The following is a 22122-nucleotide window of genomic DNA, read 5'->3' on the forward strand; positions in this document are numbered from 1 at the left end:
AAGGCAAAATAACTAGTGTACAGTGATAATGAAAGATAATGAAACTAAAACAGCGAACGTCTGAACTAGGTACATTTCTGTCGGTTTCACTTTAACCTGTAAAATTCAATTAAAGTGCAATTAAAGGAAAGATTAACCTAAGTCCTACTTATACGTAAAAAGTCACACAAGCTCCGCTATAAATGATTATGAAAATAAAACAGCACACAGCTGACCTAAGTACAAGAGCATCTGTCCAGCTAGAAACCCATATATTAACTAACCCATGAAGACAAAACTAACCACTAATATTATATGACTGTAGTATTGAGCATTCATCAAATGAACACTTCCTGATATATGTTCTATGACTGGCATGGGTACGCTGGTATGAATTAATCCAATAACTGATAAAAACTACCAAAAACTCTGTGACCCTGATGCATATGTATATTTACAAGTACATGTACAACAATAATTTTTTAACCAAATTTACGTTTAAAGAAATTGTCATATTATTTTATATCAATATGATTATTTGATTATTTTTAACTAGTCTAACCTTAATGGTATAGAAAATTGTAGAGCAATATCAGAGACATTCATTTGCTTTTACTTGAGTTACATGTATATAGTTTAATTCTATGAATACTTGATTTTGTCTTAATGGTTGAGGTCATATCTTCTAAAATCAATACCAACCTTTCTTGTGGATTTGAAAACTTAAGCAGTCAACTAATACATAAAGTACATGTAATTATCACACGAAAATAAATGTCTGTGGACATGCATTTACAAAAGAGAACAGTGTCAAATCATTATGTGATAAATTTGTTTAAGTCGAATAAAAATACAATCAATTTTTTTAAACTGGTGCAAGAGTTTTCAAGTAATTGTGTATAGTGTGAACAAAGACGAGGCTCTTCGACTTAAAAAAAACATATATAATACTTGTAGTGCATGCTGTAGCTACATGTATAGATAAAAAATCTTTTCAGTTGATAATATGATTCCTATGATAGGGCAATATAGATATGGATATTACACAAATGTCCAGTGTATTAGTATAGGTCTCTGTAATTTTTGGCATTTTATGAATACGTGTTTATAAAAATGTCTGCTTGATAGCGCAAGGTTATATTATATAGAACTAGATATCATTGAGATGGAATCCATTTCTGTGGGGCCCACTAGGGTAAGAATCCTGTAGAGCAGCAATTTTTAACAAATTAAATAAATCATGCAAAAACAACACCGCCTGCACATAGTCCAGCGCCTTAGACCACTCGTCCAGCTAGGCTATATACAAATATAGCTTTCGCTGGCCTGGGACGCTGGACTTTGTGCAGGCGGTGTTGCCATAGATTTGTGCAGGCGGTGTTGCCATAGATATCACAGCGGTACGAGTTCGAGTCCCGCAGAGGAAACGACAAAATATTTGCTTCGCAAATTTGACAGTTCTAACATAGTTGAGAAAACTTGTTAACTACTCATAAAGGTAAATTATTCCCATTGAAATCATGTCAACTAAGGTACTGAAACGCAATTATGAAAAAAATATAGAAGTCACCTTTGTATAACCCTTTTACCTGTAGAAGCTCTCTTCCAGATATTGCTTTACAACATAGAGTGATGTGGTACTGCGGGGTACATACTTTTCATCCATATTTTAAATTGCTACTTTTGGGGGGTACCGCGGGAGGGGGTACATTTCATCCATATTTTAAAAGAAGTTGCTCGGGAGGGGGTACATTTCATCCATATTTTAAAAGAAGTTGCTTCTGTGATTATTATGTAAAAATGTTTCGCTTACTAAATTACAGAAGCCAAGGACGTCAAGAAATCCCTTAGTCGGTCGTGATACCACATATGGGTGCTAAGTATTGAGTATATATTCTTAGCACAAAACGGCAATTACACCAAGTATAGGAACAGTCAGCTAATAGTCAGCGTCACTCATATTGTGCTTTTGACTGGTTAACACTGCAATTTACGAAAGATTTTGGGGGATTTTTATGGTTTATATCCACAAGACAGTCAAATTATATCCTCGAGGCGACGTGGTCTTAGCTTTATATTGAACTAAATGAAAGGTGCAACGGATATACCGAAAGTGCTATCATTTTCAACTTTGTTCTAGTTTTATTCCATAATTAGATATTTAAAAAAAAAGTTTCAACACTTGTTTATTTCTTAAAACTATTTTAATTCGACTGTTAGAGGTGGTAGAAAAGTATGTGTCCAGTATATATCTAGGATCGCCAATTATTTATAACACTCTCTAAAGAGAGTTTAGGAGTGATTTCCGCTGAACCCATGAAGTGTATATGACATTACTTATTACTATGACAGTTCATTAATGTATTATTACTTACAGTATTTCTAACATTCATCAAAGCAGTAGGTACAACTTTTCGCGTTTCTGCATGAAAAAAAAATGTACAGTGGAAAAAAATAGCAAAATTCATCCCCTTATTCATTCACTTTACAAAGATCATAAAATCGTTTAGAAAGATAAATTTCGTAAAATCCGCCGACTTATATTAGTAATTTATGAATTTTTTTATCTAAACATACAAAGAATTACAAGTTATCAACTGTGTTTAGATCAGGGTTTTGGTCATCTCCATTACAACATAGAGTATAATCAAAGTAACCTACAATCGAAATAAAATTTTATTACTTGTAATAATGCGTAGATCTGCCCTATATTTTACTTTACAACACACATCAAGGTAGGTGTAATTTTCATTCGTTTAGAATGGGTTGTTCATGGAAAATGTCATGAATGTTCACCAAAACTAAAAATACAATTGAACATGTGTTAAATGACCTTATTTCATTACCGAATTTAAGATTTATTTAAATTGTATAAGCGATACTGAAACACTATGACCAATACAGTTACTACAACTATTCCAAGATAATGTGTATAAAAATCAGATTCATTACAGTTCTATATATGAATATATCAAAAACTGTGTGTGGATAACGGACTTACATAAAAAAAAATAATAACTAATAAAATATCTTATACTAAAATGTTGTAACATTTCTTAACTTCTACAAAACATGCAAGCTCATTTAACGAAAATTGAGATATATATATCTTCATGACATGTTCTTGTCTGACAGCTGTTAAAGGCCTGGGGGGAAATTTAATTAAACAATCCATTCATATAGTGCCGAGGATTTAGTCTTGTTTCTCCCATTCTATGCAGATGATTAAAAATGAAGTGACTTTTAACCCCCGAGGGGTGATTAAATTTCTGCCTGAGTTTTCCCGCCATTTTACATCTCCGAGTTTTCTACAGATCTCTTTTATTGAGAAACAGAATTCTCATCCAATGCTCTCGGGGATTACAATATGTCGCCATTCTCGGTGGCTAAATTTTAGAAAATGAAGGGGAATTTATACTTCTCCTACTTCTAAATAGCAATAGACAAATTATTAACGTGTTAAAAAACATAAAATATCAAGAATTCACTGACCATCGAATATTTATTTTGTTTTTTTTTTCATTAACATACATTTTGAATGAATTTTGAAACAAATGGAGCAATTTACATATTTTACATTTATCTACAATAGACCCTTCATTTTGTGTTGCATGAGCGTGCAGAGTCAGTACTTCCGCGAGGTAAATCAAAACAGTGTAAGAAAAAAAGTGTGGCATTTATCTCGCAGAAACCGAACAAGCCCATAAAAAAATATCACGAAAGGGTCTTTATGAGGCAGGGGTTTCCTTTAAAAGGAAGATGTTAAATATATTGATATTGATATATTGATATTTTTTAAATCCTTTTACAGTTTTACAACTAGGATTTATTTTCTTCATAATTTAACAAGACATTCAATGTAGTTAAAGATACGAAACTAAAAAAGAACCTTGCTTTGTATTACCCTAGGTTTTACAGGTTCACTTCCTGTCTGACCGAAATATCACAATGCTTCTAATGTCAAAGTTTAATTTGCATTAATTACAATTATGAGGAATTCGTCCTCGTAACTAAATGTTAAGAAATACTCTGGCTGCCCTGACAGGATGCATTTTGCCATCGGAAAATAAAATTCACTTTTGACAATACAGAGAGTGTACATTAGAGAGAAGACAAACTACCAGCTTCTATAAAGTTTAATTATTTATTTAGAGGAGTGTAATTTGTTACTAAGATATTCACAAGACATACATAAGGTCGACAGATATGGTCAATTACTATTTATAAGATGTATATTTGAAAATCGTGTTTTGGTCGTCCTTGTGTTCAAAGCAAATCACAGGATTGTAAAGTTCTGATTGTTTATTAATCATCGTAACAGAACCATAAGAAACACTTTAATACGTTGTAATAACAAATAACCATTATAAATACAACGTATGATCAATATACGAACTGTAAAACATTCAAGGTGATAAAAAAAGGTAAAAATATCAATATTTCTCTTATAGTCTAAAACAAATTTCAGGTATGCGTCAAGTACATAAATATCCCATTTTAAATTTTAATTCAAAATGTACGTTTCAAAGAACTGCTAAAAATAACTTTTTTTTATTCCTGAAATATACTGGCGTCGGTTTCACAAAAAATCGTAAGTGTAAAACTGATCGTAAATCATGACGTCACAATGCTATTTTAGTTTATAACGTCATTACTTCCGATCAATTTTACACTTACGACTTTTTTGTGAAATTGACGCCTGGAACATGAATGAATATTGATTTTGTTGTGTTTTGTTATTTCATTTAACAAGTATTTCAATATACAAATTTTAAGTAAGACTCCAGCTAAGGATCATGCAAATTGTGATTCATTTGTAAAAAGCCTACATATTTTTATTTTATATATTTTGCTTGAAATGTCATTGTAAACAGCAATTAACATGTGTTTTTTTCATATAACCCGTGCTCTTAGGAGATAAAAATTACATAGAATGCACTGTAGATTTCAAAATTAAGGGAGATAACTCTGTAAATGGCGCTCAAATACAATAGAATCTACTGGACTTTCAATGTGGATTATCTCCTAAGAGCAATCAGATTTGAATGAATAATTTCATAGTATAGACCCTTAAAACAACCTAATTACAAAAATAAAAATATGTAGCCTTTTTTGGGGTGTATTACATTTTTCAGATTTTGCATGATTCTTACAAAGACAGCTACTTAAATGTCTTATATAGTTCCTGAATTAAATATTTAATTTGGATATTAAATCTTTTTCTCTGAATGAATGTAACATGCATCGATACACAAATCAATGGTCTATCTAACATCCCAAATTAAATTTTTTTCAACAGATACGAGGAACTCGTTTTCAAATACAGGTGTACTTGTTAAGGATTAATACGTGTGGGTATCTCCCGCCCTTTTTATGGTAATATTCTACACAAAGCAAGGAAAGCTCGATACTCACCCAATAAGTTAACCAAACCATTGAATAGGTTTACTCGTAAGGGATATAGTTATGATATTGTTTTCAAATCGTTAAGGATAGAAGTTTTTTGGTATTAACACTGATTTATTCATATAGTCTTTACTTAGATATTAAACACTGTATTTAAAAACAGTTTCTGGCATGACATGTGTCCTTATTGTATGACTTATAATGTACCGTGGTTCTTAAACCTGCATGGGACGAATTGGGGTTGATTTTAAATACGATAGGGACATAACTTTTTGTATGTTTAAACTGGTCTGGAGCTGGCATGTCGGTTAACTACTAGCAGTCCTTAGTTTGGACAATTGTGTTATTTACATCCAGTTTCTCTATTTCTGTTGTTTACTTCTACCTTCATTGGTATAAAACTGCTCCGAGAGCAAATCCAGAGGCGTCTACGTGAAGTTCCTATGGGTTTCTCTGATGTCATATCCAAATAATGGTGTTGTAGACCTATGACATTTCAGCTTCTCAAACGCTTTGTCTTACACCGTATCCCAATTCCTTGGTTTCTACTGTTTTGCCTTGGATTTCTTGGTTCGTTGGGTAGACATCAACTCAGTCAAAGATCGGCTGATCTTGGAAAATCCTTTGATGCATATGGATTGGTGCTTATATCCAACAAAGCCAAGAAATGATCTGCATGATGTCCTCAGTTGTTGATAAAACATGTCCAACGTAAGTTACCTTGCGTTTGAAAAACGAACACTTGTCAGCAGTTAGCTTCAGAAAGATGATAATATCATAGATGAAGAGGCAGCCGATCCGAAGGGTCATGTCTGACAAGCACTCTTCCATCATCCTCTGAAAAGTTGCTGTAGAGTTGGTAAGACCAAAGGTCATTTTGTTGTACTCATAGAATCATCAAAATCCACAGTACGTTCGTTGAGCTCTTTTAGGATATATATCTGATGGTATCTGCTTTTTAAGCCTATGACACTTAAAAAGTGTTTCCAGCGAGACAATCGAGTAGTTCCTCGATACTTGGTGCCTTTTCTGATTGTCAAGTTCAGTAGTCAATTTTCCACTCTTCTTTCTATCAAGCACTACGTTGGATTACCATGGGTGTGTGATGGTCAAATAGTTCCAGCTTTCAGTTCATGGGTGTGTTCCTTAACCTCGTCACTTTATACATAGTGGCTAGACTAGTATTCGTCGATACCTCTGTTTGAAGGGTTTGTAATAATGAAAATAAATACGGTTGTCCAATATCCATATCATATTTGGCAAATATGGCTTTGTACTTCCTTATGAGACTTAACTCCAATGTGAAGCTGTTTTTCTCTCAAGTAGCTTCCGGTAATCTTAACTGGGTCAAGGACAGGTATTCTAATAAATAAACATAATACTGCTTAACTTTGATAAAAATGTAATTAGAAGGGAGATAACTATTTTCAACATTTTATCCAGCAATAATGTACCCAAATATAAATAACCTGAATATTTATAGTGTGAATATTGGTACTTGAGGTTTGTGTAATTTTGATGTGCTGATAATCTGAGCTGAAATTGATGAGCATAGGAGATTCAACCTTTACACAAACACGTGAGGCATGTTGTATTCATATGTTTTTTATGTTTATGTGTTGCTTAACATATGCTTTATTTGTTAATGTAGTAAATATGTGTCTTATCTGCATTCACAGGTTGCTATTTTTAAATTATTTTGATACTTCATAGATTAAAATCTATAAGAATAGATTTATATGTATAGTTAACAAATGCATATTATACATGGTATTATTTTCTTGATCAATGCATTTTCAATTAGACTTTGATATGGGATATTCATGTACTTTAGACGTACCTTGAATATTTTACAGTTCGTATATTGATCATATCCTTGTTATAACAACGTAATTTTAAGTAGCACTAAGGATCGTGCAAAATGTGATTCATGGGTAAAAAGCCTACATATTTTTATTTTTGATATTTTGTTTGAAATGTCATAGTAAACAGAAAATAACATGTGGTTTTTCATATAACCCGTGCTCTTAGGAGATAAAAATTGTATAGAATGCACTGTAGATTTCAAAATTAAGGGAGATAACTCTGTAAATGACGCTCAAATACAATAGAATCTACTGGATTTTCAATGTTGATTATCTTCTAAGAGCAGGCAGATTTGAATGAATAATTGCACATTTCATAGTATAGACCCATAAAACAACTTAATTACAAAAATAAAAATATGTAGCCTTTTTAGGGTGTATCACATTTTTCAGATTTTGCATGATTCTTACAAAGACAGCTACTTTAAAAAGTGTTTCCTATGATACTGATACCATGATTAATAAACAATCAAAACTAAACAATCATGTGATTCACGTTAAAAGACGACCAAAACATGACTTTCAAATGAACATCTTTTAATTTGTGTTTTACCATATTTATCTAGCTTATGCATGCCTTGTAAATATCTTAGGAACACATAACACTCCTTTAAAGCAAATAATTACACTTATAGAAGCTGGTAGTTTGTCTTCCCTCTAATGTGCACTCTCTGTATTGTCAAAAGTGAATTTTATTTTCCGATGGCCAAATGCATCTCATAGTTTCTGGGCATCCAAAGTATCTCCGAGCATCTAGTTTTCATTCTTTGATAAATAAATAGGCCCTTTCGTGCTATTTTTATGGACTTGTTCAGTTAATACTTTTGCGAGATAAATGCCACACTTTAACGTGCATTGCTATTTTTAGTAATGGCGGCCATATTTTTCCAAAGACCAGAAATTTTTAAACATATTCTAAAGATTTACAAAGTTTGAAATGTAAAATTCGGGAAAAAATCCATTTTAGGACCCATAACTCATTTACTTATTTGCATTTTTACTAATGGCGGCCATGTTTTTATACCAAATCAAAAATCCCCACCTAAGGATAGTTAAAAATACCCTAAGGAACATTCATGCAAAGTTTGGTTAAAATCTATTGAGTAGTTTCAGAGGAGAAGATGTTTGAAAAAGTTTACGGACGAAGACGACGGACAATGGACACACAGTGATGGCAATAGTTCACGTGGCCTTTCAGCCAGGTGAGCTAACAAATATTTGGATAGTTACGGAATAACAAAACAAAAACATAGGTAAAATGACCATGAGATAACAACACAAGTAGAATAAAATCAATGTAACTACAACAAAAGGGTACAATCTATCCTGCAACCAAAAATAGCAAAAAGAACTTACACTACACAGCAAGCTCCTTTGACCCATCATCATAAGTGAACAAAATTATACAATCCGATTAATTCTATCGCAGCCCCAACTTGATATGAGTCCTTTTATTAAAGTTTTAAAGATATCAATATTCAGTCTGTTTTAACAACCATCTGTATATTTACCTCGGGAAAGAAATGACTGCTTGTTCATGCAGCACAAAAGAGTCTATTGTAAAAAAATAACAAGTAAAATGTAAAGGAGAAAGTTCACAAGAAAACAATTCACGACTTATTTTTAACTTTCTAAAATAAAACACCATAGACGACTGTAATGATATTTTGAGAAAAAAAGGATATTATGATAATATTTTGTTGATATTCTCTTTCAAAAAATAGATCAGAATTTGCGACTTTAGACGAGAAAATCGACTTTCTCACACTTGATTGAATTGACGGTCCTGAATTATAATTTTGTGAATGTAAATGTCTAAGAGCAGTTTGGACGAGAGTTTTGAGTGAACCTAATTTTGGAGGATTGTTGCGTATCAAATACTCGGTAATATCTAATAAACGACGTCACTAATTTGATCGAGGATTCGGATAACGAATTTATTTCAGCTAATACCAGTTTCGAAATAAATCTTCATTCAAAGTGGCCTTTTGATCTACCGTTGATTTTCGTAAAGCATCTCATTATTTTGCACTTAGAGTAAGTACCAAATTGATACCCTTTGAAATATGAACCTGGTTTGATCATTTCAAATGTCAAGCCCTTCGGTTGGTTTGTACTTATCGAATAGCGCCCAATTATGTAACGTTATACAAATTATGGCGGTGTTTCATTCCATTTTCTCCTTTATTACTATTAATATATTGTAGTATTATATATATTATTTTGTAAATTTAAAGGCCAAAGCTAAGGTATTGTTGGGTTACTTTTGTGGTAAAGAAGAGGAACAAGACTTAAAAATCTGAAATACTACCATGTAAAAATGTAGTTTTTATCATCACGTAATTTTTGCAGCACGCAAAGGGTCCCGCCATGTATGTCTACTTGTTAGTGGCTGTCTTGACTTTCTGGTTTATATGGCGATGGACAAGGAGGAATAACGTTATTTCTAATTACAGCAGTCGGCATGTTTTAGTGACAGGATGTGATTCTGGGTTTGGCAATATGCTAGTAAAGAGATTAGATGAATTGGGCTTTAACGTTTTTGCGGGATGTTTAACTCAAACCGGAAGTGAGAAATTAGAAAATGAAACTTCCGAACGTGTTTCGGTGTTGAACTTTGACGTTACTTCTACAGAAAGTATAGAAAAAGCATTTGATGTTGTCAAATCAAAACTGGATGGCCAAAAAGGTAACATAAAGTTATCGTAAAATATTGTTCTAACCTTTGAGTCACCAGTGGCGGATCCAGGGGAAGGTTGCATGGGGTTGACACCCTCCTTTTTATCGGAAAATTTATCATTTTTTATGTGTAAAATCGACAAAAAATGGCAAATAATGTCCTAGCACCCCTTTTTCTTAGGAAATCCGGCTGGCACCTCTCCTTTCAAAAGTTTTGAATCGCCCCCTGTCACTCTAGTTAATTTTTAACATCTTGAAAAACAAATTGAACTGCGTACACCCCATCAACATTTTTGTTTTGTTAGCATAAATTCGGGATTTTCTTTTTTTTAAGAAGTTATGAAGATGAGGTAAAACAAATATCATGTATTTGTCGAAGTGATGAGTATTTTCATGTTTATAGTGCTGATTGGGGGCATTAGTGTTAGTTTTATCGCTTATCTTGTTTCCGTCAAACTTGGGTTTTGAGAGACGAGGCAAGTTTCAATAAGTTAATGATAATATATATCTTATTCAAGATCCTTTTTTCTAAAATATTTAGTGTTTGTGTGTGTACTAGAATTTGACTGACAAGATTTTTTTAACTCAAAATTCTGCATCTGACAAGGGCGGAAATTTTTTAAAATTATATATATATTTGATCTTGTCCACTTCAAAACCACACTCGACGAATTTCAACGAGGTATTCCTTTAACTTGTCTCACAATCTTCCAACAGACTCATGCGTTGAATATATCCAATAAATCAGAAAGCAAACGAACGTCTGCCGACGTGCGTTAAGCACAATTTTGTGTTAAGCAAACCCTCCCCTGCAGAATAGTGAGTATTCCAGACTACTGTTTACACACATAATCTGACACATGATTTACTAACTGATACCTGGGTATTCTAGTGCACTGTATGATATGAGACGCGAGTTTTCCGGACGACTGTTTCATGAATTGTAGAATAATACATTTCATTTGCAGGTTTATGGGGTTTAGTCAATAATGCGGGAATCTCCGGACCAATATCTCCATCCGAGTGGATACTAAAAACAGATTATATACAGGCCTTGGACGTTAATACTTTAGGGATGATTGAGACAACCCGCGTTTTCTTGCCGCTTGTTCTTAAGGTCAAAGGTCGTGTCATTAATATGACAAGCGTGATGGGAAGAATAGCAGCTTGCCCTGCTCCATACATTGTTTCAAAATTTGCAGCTGAAGGATATTCAGATGTGTTAAGGTAGTCAAAACAGAAAATGCAACGTCATATTTCTATAGTGTGTCACGTGAGTGTACAAGACGTGTATCATATCTAGATATCTAAGGACAGACTTTATCATGTGAAAATTTTGTTATGTAACTTTCTTCTCTGTAACCACACACTCATAAACGCACTCTATGTTCGGTTTTTAATTTTATTTAATGAACTTTTATGTTTTGGCATGATTTTATAATGAAATCTACATCAAGTCTCAAGTATTATAATAAACACTTCGGACAAGGGGCGCATAGCCTTTTGTCCGTATGACCTAAGATTTAATGTAAGAGGAGATAAGACGTATAACAAGTAAAACAGTATGCATATAACAGCCATGCAACATTATAATACACTGAAACTTTGCACTATTATAACTAGTAGTCCAAAATTCAAGACTGATGTTTGTTCGAATTATATGTTACAAACATTTCAGTTAAATAACGTTCAATATGAGAAGTAGGAAATTATATGTAAAAAAACTGTTGTGGTTTTCATTCATATCAGTTTTCGTTTTTTGTTTTTTTTTGTTTTTTTGTTTTTTTTGTTTTTTGTTTTTTGTTTTTTTTTTTTTTTTTTTTGTTTTTTTGTTTTTTAGACGAGAACTTTACAAAAGAGGAGTAACTGTCCACATTCTGGAACCTGGATTTTTTCAGACTAACTTTACCAACTTGGGCAGGATTCTTAGATCTACACAGGACTATTACAATAAACTTCCAAATCATCTGCAGACATATTATGGACAATCTTTTATCGATAAAAGTGAGTAATACTTCGTATAGATTATAAAATCGCATTCTTCATATCATACCCATTATCGGTTTATTCACGTTTCCCCAACATTTTAATTTCTTCACACCTAAAACTAAAACAACAATCAACAAAGACAGGGGATTAAAAGGCCCATTAAAGAGGTGGTTCAAGGTATTCAAACATGATCATTTGGTATTTTTTTTTACAGACAAGAGACAAGACAAAGACAAAATATTTTATTAAAGTCTCACTTCTCACATAAATATACCAGAAAGTATATACAGACATTTTAAAACATATACAATTGAGAGCCATTCTTTAAAGAGATATGAGAGACTATCTTTACATTTAAAACATGTAAAATAAACATTTTCAAATAAAAAATTTAATTTAAAAATTTACTATTTAAAATATTTTTTTCGTTGAATTAAAATATCATGGCAGATTTTGGCAATATAAAAACAGGTTTTCATTATTAAATAAATAAATAAACTTTTCATCATCAGATAGAGTAAAAAACTCCGGATAAGAACTTGCTTGGTCGTATTACTCAGTTCGTAAAAGTGAATAAATAGGACAATTAAGTTGTTTAAAACATACATATCATTAGAACATAATCTATTCATAACATCGACACCCTCATAATGACCAATTTCAATTCTGATTGGTGCAATACCACATCTAAATTTAGCGAATGCGCTTCAGAATCTATATTTACCAGGCATATTAATATTTAGATAAGGTTCTTTGCCATATTCTTGTTTGAACAACCTGTATGTTCGAAGTTTATACTATCATTTAAATTCATATCATTATGCCAATTATCTTTGTATACATTAAAATTTATACTTTCTATATCTTTTATCACAATCTTGTCGAAAATAAATTCTTTATTACTCAAATATGACATATCAAGCTCTGTAAATTTACTATGAACTCTAAAATTCCAATTCTTTATTTTACTATAACAACTTCTATTTGTCCATAAAAACACTGCATATAAAAGTATTGAAAAAATGTCTTCATCTAATTTAACACCCATATTTATATAAATATTGAATAACAAAGGTGACAATACACAACCTTGCTTTAATCCTGGCGTCACTTCAAACCATTCTTTTAAATTACCATTAAGTTTGACACAAGCTTGAACCTTATCATAAATAGAATACAATGCATTTAACATTTTCGAACTTATAGCAAGAGATTATAGTTTCGTAAATACATGTTGTAATAAATTTCTATTGATACAGTCAAACGCTTTTTTGTGTAACGGAGGTGATATCTTAATATTATTGTTTACTTATCAAACTGTTCACGTGATTTGGCTTTGGTCATGTGATATTATTACCGATGTAAATAGTAGTAACTTTCATTTTGAGCTTGCCTCGGTGTTTTACGTTAAATGTTCGAGTCTCAGTATTTTACATAGGTTCAGTTTATTTCAAAACTAGTTTTATCCAGATGAGCTCATAACATCTGAGTTGATATTCTTGCTCTGATTGGTTGATTCATTTTGAACTGAGTATTTAAGCGAGTACGCGGCGGTTTATTGCTTCCGTCCGAGCGAGACCCGACAGGGTAGTCAAGGACGTTAAAAACCCCCTTAGTTTATCGCTTCTTCTACAGATAGCCAGTTCAGGTGTGTATCACACCGTTTCTCTACTTTAAGACTGTTACAGTCTGTACGTTCTTTGTTTCTGACCTATTTACGGTTTTGTCGTTTTTCTCAAAGGAATTAACATTCCGGAGAATAGTTTTGGAATTTTTGGCTTGCCGATTTAGGGAATGATTTTGGACACTTAGGCTTCTTTATACACTAAAACATTTATATTTATTGGTTTCCTGTCGACCGTCGAGCCGTGTTGAAATGTAAATTAATAATTAAGGTTGGTCAACAGGATTTTAAATCCGGCGCTTTCCCGTGAACGATGTTTAAGTATTGAAGTTAAAGCCAGTCACCTCCAGTTAACTAGATAAACCGGTTAATTTACTCATAGGCGTTATGCATTTATAAGCGTTATGCACCACTGTTTTACATGACTTTGTACTTTGTTAAATAAACTGTGTGTTTCCTCATACAGTTCTTATTCACAGTGTTTATTGTTGTTGTCTTAGATTTAAAGTATTAACTCGTCATTTTCACTGAGAAACTTGCACACACAGAAGACTCCCGTTACATTTGAAATTTATAAAGGCCACATAAGTTGATAACTTTTTCAACTTTCTTGTCTCTATTATGGATGTTAAGGTAATCAAATGGTCGATAATACTTCGGCTCTTTCTGAAGCCATTCTGCTAATCGTTCATAAGGTCAAGATCGTCAAGTTTTTGGGTAAGTCTAGCATTCAATACGCCATAACTAAGTTTATATGAAGACGGTGTTATTCCTCTGAAGGACATCGGGTCTCGAGTGTCAGCGGTCGACGACTTTGGAATAGGCGTTATAACCCCTTTATTCCACGTAACAGGAACTTTTCCAGTCATAGCAAATGTTAAATATACGAGTAAGAGCGTTCAACGCAGTTGGAGTTTTATAAAGCTCAACTTGAATATCGTCATACCCCGGTGATTTACCATTTTAAGATAATTTTAACACATTATAAAACTTCTTCAGTAGTAATTACACTACCTGAGATTTTGATTTAACATTGCACAAAAATCGTTTTGTCATTTATTCATTACTACATTTTTATCACCACAAATTAATCCATCATTTAAATTTACTTCCATTAGAATTTTATTATGCCGCTCACTTCCTACACCGATTTTCCTAATTTTTCGCCAAAATTCTTTCGGATCACCAGTAGAATGTACCAGATCCTCCTGCACTGTATACCAATACTGACGTTTACCTCTATTTACACTCTTGTCGAATGACTTCTTTGTCTGAACATATATATGACGCAACTCCTTTCTATGGTTACTATGATTATTTGAGACACACTTTGCCCAATCGTTTCAGAACGGCATACAGCATTCCAGGGATTAGTTAACTCGTTATTCCACCATGGTTTTTGACATTTCCTGGCTTTGTTTTTGACGCCGTTGAGTAGCACAGTTTTGTGAGGTAACCTCTCGGACATGTCACCTTTCAAGATATTCACAAACTTATCGTAGATATCATTGACTGCGTTTTGTGTAGTTTCTGAGTCCTCTAAATTAGCGATTATTTCGTTTATACCGGATTTAATGTTCTCGTCGTTAAGCCAATTTTGTGGTAAATTACGAGTGTCATATCAGGTTTTTCTTAGTGGTTTTTCACACAATTCAGTCTCTCGACAAGGTAGTCCAAAATTTAGTTGAAAATTCCATGTAAGTAGAGAATGATCAGGCACGATTCTTCTCAAATCAAGTTTATCCGCTGTACCAATACGTTGGATAATATTGGATATTCTAGGTTAGGTTTTTTTAAAATGTTTGTGACAAAGTTATACCAAGCTGTTTTAAGGAGTACCTTCACCTTAAAAATATCGCAGTTATTGCATATAACATTAAATTAACGCAACACATGTACAATATTAACAAAAAAATTGAAGCATTTTTAGAAATAAGCACAACACAAGGTCAATTCAATTTCAAACAAATTATCACTGCCAAAGTTCCATATAACAGTACAAAATGGTGCTTGTTCTACGTTATCTTGAACTGTTATCTGTAGATTTCGGTATTCCTCGTTGCTGGCATGCAATCTTGAATAGGTTGAAGAATCGGTCGTATATCTGTTCGCTCTTTCAATGGGGAAAAGAGAATACAAATGGGTACATCATGTCGTCAACTATAGCATGTTTAGTTGTGTAAACTGGTTTGGTGAGGTGTAGAATGTTCTGTCTCCATAAATGATGTCTGTAGAAACAAATTTGGCGAGGTTCCGTGTGGTAGAACGTATGTGTTTTCTGTGAGTTGTGCCAGCGTCATTTGCACGTGCCTGTGTCCATTTGCCGTATTTCTTGATTCGACATACAGGATTTGTAGAATCAAGGCAGTTTGGCTATTATGTGTTCGTGGTCGGGTTGAAGTCAATATTCTCTAAAGTTCTTCTTCTTATTTAGTAGCTATAATATGGCTTCCTTGGTGCATCTCTGGTTTAGTTTATTGAATTGATTCCTATTTGTCACGTGACCTACGAACAATACAAGCTGTAATTTTAGCTGCAATTGGCTACATTTCTTGGTTGTTATAGGTATTAGAAAGATAATAATAAAAAAAAATTATGGTATAATCTAAACCTTTTGAAAAAATCGTAAAAAATCCTTGGTTATCAAAAACACTTCTTTCAAAAATAGGGGTGGGTGAGCGAATTTTATTGTTATTTTTTTTTTTTGTGTGTGTGTGTGTGTTTTTTTTTTTTTTTTTTTTATCCAATATAAGTAAAACAATGCTGTCAATTTGAATTTGATTTACCTAATTTGGGAAAAAATCTAAATAAAACTTCTGGGAGGGTGAAAAAATGGGTGAGAATCTGGGATATATATATATATTGCGTAATAATGGAGCAAGAACATTTGTAATTAACAATACTCAGTTGCAATTGCAAGAAATATTTTAAAAACTATTAATATATTTTGAATTTACCTTAAAAAAAGAGAGCGAAATATATATATTTTTGTAATCTTTAATGTTTTAATATCTTACAAAATTTCAATTGCATAAAGAGAAAAAGATTAAAATAAGTAATATAAAAAAATATTTAAAAAAGGGAATTTTTTGGTTTCATAATTTATTAAATGTTTTAATATTTCATCCAACATTTTATATTGGAAAAGGTAAAGTACAAGTATATTCTAAATATCCATCCCTTTTGAGGGCCTCATAATCCCTAACCTTAATTGAATGTTGTTTTAGTCTAATTATCAAATGTTGGAGAAACGTGAAGGTGTCGTCCTGTTTCTCCCACTTTTAATTACATACCTAAACAAACATGGGAGGATTTGTTGTTTTAGCAATTATAGTTTATTTCTGAATTAAGTAGCCTCAAAAAGTTAAGTGGTGTGCAAAATCATCCCTAGAGCCTAAGGGCTCTAGGACTAATATCATGACCTAGGAATGATAATGGGGGTGTTCACATTAGTTTAATCCTGTTTCTCCAAAACTACAAAATTCATATGAGGAATAAGCTCAAAGACTTAAAATTATATAATTCTAAAGAATTATAGGATATTTTAAACGCAAGATCAAATAGAACTAGAAACCAAACAACCGTGCCAATAAATGTTTTTATGAGTATTTTAAAACTCAGATGAAGACATTTTATGATCCCCAGATGGTAGTACATGTGAGTTGAATGACGATATAAATCAAGAATTTTTAGAAACAGAAATATTGAAATGTGTCAAAGGTCTTAAAAAATCTAAAGCCTGTGTCAATGAATTTATCAAAAGTACGGCAAATATTTTGATGCCTTTATATGTTAAACTCTTCACTTAATTTTTGATTCAGAAGTTGTCCCCGAAGCATGGCTGATTGACAATATTATTCCCTTTTACAAGAATAAGGGTGATGAAAATGACCCAAATAACTACAGGCCGTTCACAATTTTGAGCTGTTTTGGTAAATTATTCACCGCAATATTGAATACTAGGCTGAACAATTTTCTTGAAAATTCTTTTCTTCTGAAAGAAAACCAGTTTGGTTTCAGAAAAGGGCACTCTACGATCGGTAGCATTTTTACGCTTCATTCATTACTAGAACTACTGAAAGAGAAGAAAAAGAAACTATTTTGTGCCTTTATTGACTTTGCTAAGGCCTTCGATACTGAATTTCGGCATGGGCTGTGGTCAGAACTTATTAATTATACAATAAATGGTAAAATGTATAATGTAATTGTTAATATGTACAATAATATAAAGTCTAGAGTATTGAATGGGAAAGAACATTCCGATTTCTTTCCTTGTAACATAGATGTCAGACAAGGAGAAAACTTGTCACCTATACTCTTTTCAATATATGTCAATGATTTAGAAGACTTTTTTTTTCAAGAATCGAAACATTCATGGACTGAATGTTCTAACAGAAGAAATTGAAACTAAACTCTCCCCTTTTTAAAGTTTTTTCATTGTATTATCTGCTGACGACATGGTATTACTATCAGAATCAGAATCCGATCTACAAAAACCACTTGATGCACTTTATGACTACTACACATTGTGGACACTTAAAGTTAATGTTAGCAAAAGTAAAGTTGTTGTGTTTTCAAGAGGCAAGATGTCTAAAAAACTAAGTTTTACGTACCATGATGCATCTCTTGATACGGTGGATAATTTCAATTACTCTGAAATATTGTTGTCAAGAACAGGTAGCTTTTAAAAAGCGAAAAGGCAAACGTAGAAAAGGCGAATCGAGTTATGTACGGTGCTCTACGTAAATGCAGATTATACGGTTGCGAAGTTTGGGGCATTTAATAATACTTTTATAGAAAGAGTACATCTAAAATTTTGCAAGACCCTAATGCATGTCAGAAAGTCAACCCCGGATTTTATGGTTTATGGGGAACTAGGCAGATACAAATTGGAAATAAAAATTAAACTGAGGGTCATTAACTTTTGGCTTACACTAGTTACTGGAAAATCCGAAAAGCTACCTGCAATTTTATTTAACTTTACTCTTAAAAAATATGTCGATAGAATATTCTGGGCAAAAACTGAATGAGTGTGGTTTGTCTTTTGTTTGGAACGAACAGCACGAACATAATACATCTTGGATATTTTTGACAATTAAGCAAAGCGTTTTAGACCAATTTCAACAGTCGTGGAACTCAAAAGTGAAAAACTCGCTTAAATCTCTGACTTATAGATTGTATAAGAAGATTTTGGAATTGAAAACTATTTTAGGATTTTAAATGACAAAATATTTTTACTCTTTGAAGATTTAGAACCTTAAATAATAACCTTCCCATTGAAAGTGGGGGTTGGCAAAATATAAGTAGAGAAAATAGAAAATGTCATTTATGAAATCCAGGAAATATTCGTGATGAGTTCCATTACATGTATTACATGTATCACATCGTTTAATAGTGACAGAAAAATCCTCCTCGCAGACCAAATATTATTAAATTTAAAGCTTTGATGAATAGCTCATCACCAGTGGCGGATCCAGGGGGGTCGCCCCCTCCTCCCTTTAGAAAAAAAACCTTTGAAAAATTGTGTGTGTTAAATCATGAAAAACAATCATTTCGTGGTCCTCACCGGTGATCCTGTCAAGAAATTGTGTGCCCCACCCCCTTACCTAAAACTCTGGATCTGGATCCGCCACTGATTACCTTCTGTTTTCAACAACTTATGTAAATTTATGAGATACATTACAAAGAAGTTGTCTCCAGGATAGTTCTCAAACTTTATATAGAAATTCATCATTATTTCTTCCAACGCATGTACACTAATCAACTTCTAATGCATATTATGTATCTATGTAAATTGTATTGAATTTATTCTCTGTATCATGGTATTAAGGTGTTTGAGTAATAATATATATACATATATATAATGCTCAAAGAGGAAGATCTCCCTTTTTTTCAGCTTAATTTTATAGCGTGACGACCTTTTTTCAGTAAAAAATGATAATTTTGCAAGAAATCTAAGTACAAAGATAAGGCAATTATATTAAGTACCATTCTGTTTAAGAATCAGATAATGGGTGGCACATCATATTTCTCAGTTTGGTCTTTTTTGCCTCAAATACATTCAACAAAACTAGAAAACAGCTGAACAGCTATTTAAATTTATCCTGAAGCATCGGTGATGTAGATATTTTTTTGACTGCTTATATAAGGAAAAAGTTTGGGAAAATTTTCCTGCCATTTTTCCATAGTGCATTTCAACTACATTTGACCTATCAATGTCTTTAAAAAGGCGAACTTTTCAAACACTTTGACAGTAATTTCTTGAGGTTATGAGGTATAAATACTTGGTTTGTACAATAAAATGTCGGTGTATTTTTTCTTCACGTGCCACACCTTATACACATTTTGCCTGATTCTTCGACGGAGAAGTACTTAAATCAACGATAATCTTGTCAATCTACTAAGGATTTTTAATCAAAATTTATTTTCTTTATTTATAAAGGTTTTATCTAGTGAATGTTTTTATATACTCATGTCCATAGCCCACATAATTATGACGTTCGTTTCTTAATCTAAGACCATTTCCATGAAAATTCGTTAAACGCCGTGACAGGAATATATCCTCAAAACTTCTAAAATTATCAGCTAATCATGCCGCTCACTGTTTTGATGTGACTTGTGCTAAGAACGTGTGCAGTTTTTGATAATGCTGGCAAAATAATTATGCAAGTTTATCAACAACTTGTTCTCTATATTTGGAACTATAGTTGGACTTTTAACTCAAATATTTTTACAAATGGAATTAATAGTAGCAAGTTGAAACTTTCACAAAATGATAAAACGGTTAATTCTGTCCTTTTTTAAAACTGAAGCGACAATGGAAATATTTTGTCTTGTAAAATATATAAAATGACTAGTATTTTTCAATGAAATCAAGGGCGGATGCAGTATTTCAGCTTGGGGACGTAGAGCTAATCATGGCAAGGATTGGGGAAGAATTTGTTAAAAATTAAGTTTTCATGCAAAAGAAAAAAAACAAAACATATTTAACGTTTAAAGGTGGGTCCGCCGACACTACCCCTGCATTTAATTGTATTCCATTTACTTTGTATTTCATCTTTTCTAATACAGCAAGAGAAATGTACACGCTGCTCATCAACAGATTTGTTTCATCGAAAACCCATCTGGTTGTTGATGCCTATATACATGCTCTAACTTCAAGATACCCGAAACACCGCTACATAGTCGGCAATGACGCTAAATATTTTTTTAGAATTCTGCGCAATTTACCCGAGACAGTTGCAGACTATATACTGACCAGAGACATGGACATACCGGAGGCGGAAAGGTGAATTGTTTCCGGTTTTGGGAATGCTAGAGCTGGATGAATTAATTTGCAGTGAGATACTCGACTTAAGAAATTTTACCGCTATGCCTATATATTTGTGACGTCTAAAATGCATGCATTTTTTTAGGTGCACTTGTGCAAATGTCTATAAAGCAGGGCAAAAAGAAAAGGTTGTTTATTTTTTAAAAGTTGCATTTTCTGAATGTTCGTTTTCAAATGATTTTGCTTTAGTCGTTTTTCGTTTTTTTTGTTTTGTTTTTTGTTTTTGTTTTTTTCTTTTGTTTTTATTTTCTTTAATAGAATAGGAATAGTATACCATTGGAATCCACCTTAGTTTTTTAGGCAGTGTCTCCCGTCCCCGTGTTCTGGTTTCCCTAATCACCACACGAAAATCAGTAAAAAGGACATATAAGAAGTTCAAATTTTAAAGGTTGGGAATAATTGTAAAATAGCTGCATGTCTTATTACTTAATTTAAAAACGATAGTAAATAAACACAAACTTATGTTTTATATTTGAATACATATGTTAGATATGAGTAAATGACATTGGACAAATTTTGTATGTTTTGCCTGAAAAAAAATGCCCTATCGCTCGTTTCATGATCTTTAATCATGCGAAAATATGATCAATGTATGAAATCAGTCAATTTAGTCATATGGCTGGTGATATAAAGGTTATGATTGTGTGGTATTTAGCTTTATGCACGAAATTCTCAGATCACAGAAAAGATGACAACAACAGAGAAAAAAAACAGAAAAGAAACATTGTAATGAATAATTGAAATATCCCAGGATAGAATATAGCTGCATTCATGAGCAAAAGATAGAGCGACACATTACCTTTTAAAAATTGTGTTAATGTTAGAATATAATAATTTTTAAAAACAATGATGAACACTTCTAAATTTAATGTTTATATTCTTGTCATTTAACTAGTATTTTTAATAAACTATCCTATTTCAAGTGTTATAATATCTTAACTAAATATTTCATTGTTGAGTTTTATTAAATGTGTTCAATTAAGTGTAAATGCTTTAATTTACGTCTTTTCCGTCGTTAATCGACTGTTTTCCTATGGTAATTAGTGAAACCGTAACTTGGGGACTGAGAGCCACTGCCTTTTTTCAAGGGGGTGTTCGACCCTGGACATCTGTTACATTATACGTGTAATTTAACTACAAGCTCCAGACAGCCCGAATCGCTCACCTGGTCAAAAATCGTCTTTTAGCTTTCTAAAGCAGAACCCTAAATTTACTGTACTATTTTCACAAGGATCATCAAATCAGTAAAG

General features: G+C 32.5%; 1 protein-coding gene across 3 annotated transcripts; it reads left to right on the forward strand.

The window, feature by feature from the left end:
- Positions 1–6763: 6763 nt before the first annotated feature.
- LOC148601263 (17-beta-hydroxysteroid dehydrogenase type 6-like) lies at positions 6764–20834 on the forward strand. Of its 3 annotated transcripts, none has more exons than XM_088556579.1 (5): positions 6764–6969; positions 9603–9939; positions 10898–11156; positions 11828–11933; positions 20614–20753. In XM_088556579.1, exons 1-5 carry the CDS (start codon positions 6931–6933, stop codon positions 20695–20697), a joined length of 825 nt encoding a protein of 274 aa, XP_088412705.1. In that variant the 5' UTR covers positions 6764–6930; the 3' UTR covers positions 20698–20753. The 3 variants fall into 3 exon arrangements, with proteins under 3 accessions (XP_088412705.1, XP_088412702.1, XP_088412704.1); XM_088556576.1 differs by having other exon boundaries at positions 6767–6969; positions 11770–11933; positions 20614–20834; XM_088556578.1 differs by having other exon boundaries at positions 6775–6964; positions 11770–11933; positions 20614–20834.
- The last annotated feature ends 1288 nt before the right edge of the window (positions 20835–22122 follow it).

This window comes from Perna viridis, chromosome 12 (genome assembly GCF_037379345.1).
Source record: "Perna viridis isolate PV_CMFRI_1.1 ecotype Kerala chromosome 12, ASM3737934v1, whole genome shotgun sequence".
NCBI lineage: Eukaryota > Metazoa > Mollusca > Bivalvia > Mytilida > Mytilidae > Perna > Perna viridis.

What these genes read in the sequence shown, in the direction of transcription:
- LOC148601263 (XM_088556576.1), top strand. Translation starts at nt 6,931, where the DNA reads ATGAGCATAGGAGATTCAACCTTTACACAAACACGTGAG. An exon ending in GGATATTCAGATGTGTTAAG is followed by an intron (nt 11,157 to 11,769) that starts GTAGTCAAAACA and finishes TTTGTTTTTTAG; the next exon opens with ACGAGAACTTTACAAAAGAG. An exon ending in ACAATCTTTTATCGATAAAA is followed by an intron (nt 11,934 to 20,613) that starts GTGAGTAATACT and finishes TTTCTAATACAG; the next exon opens with CAAGAGAAATGTACACGCTG.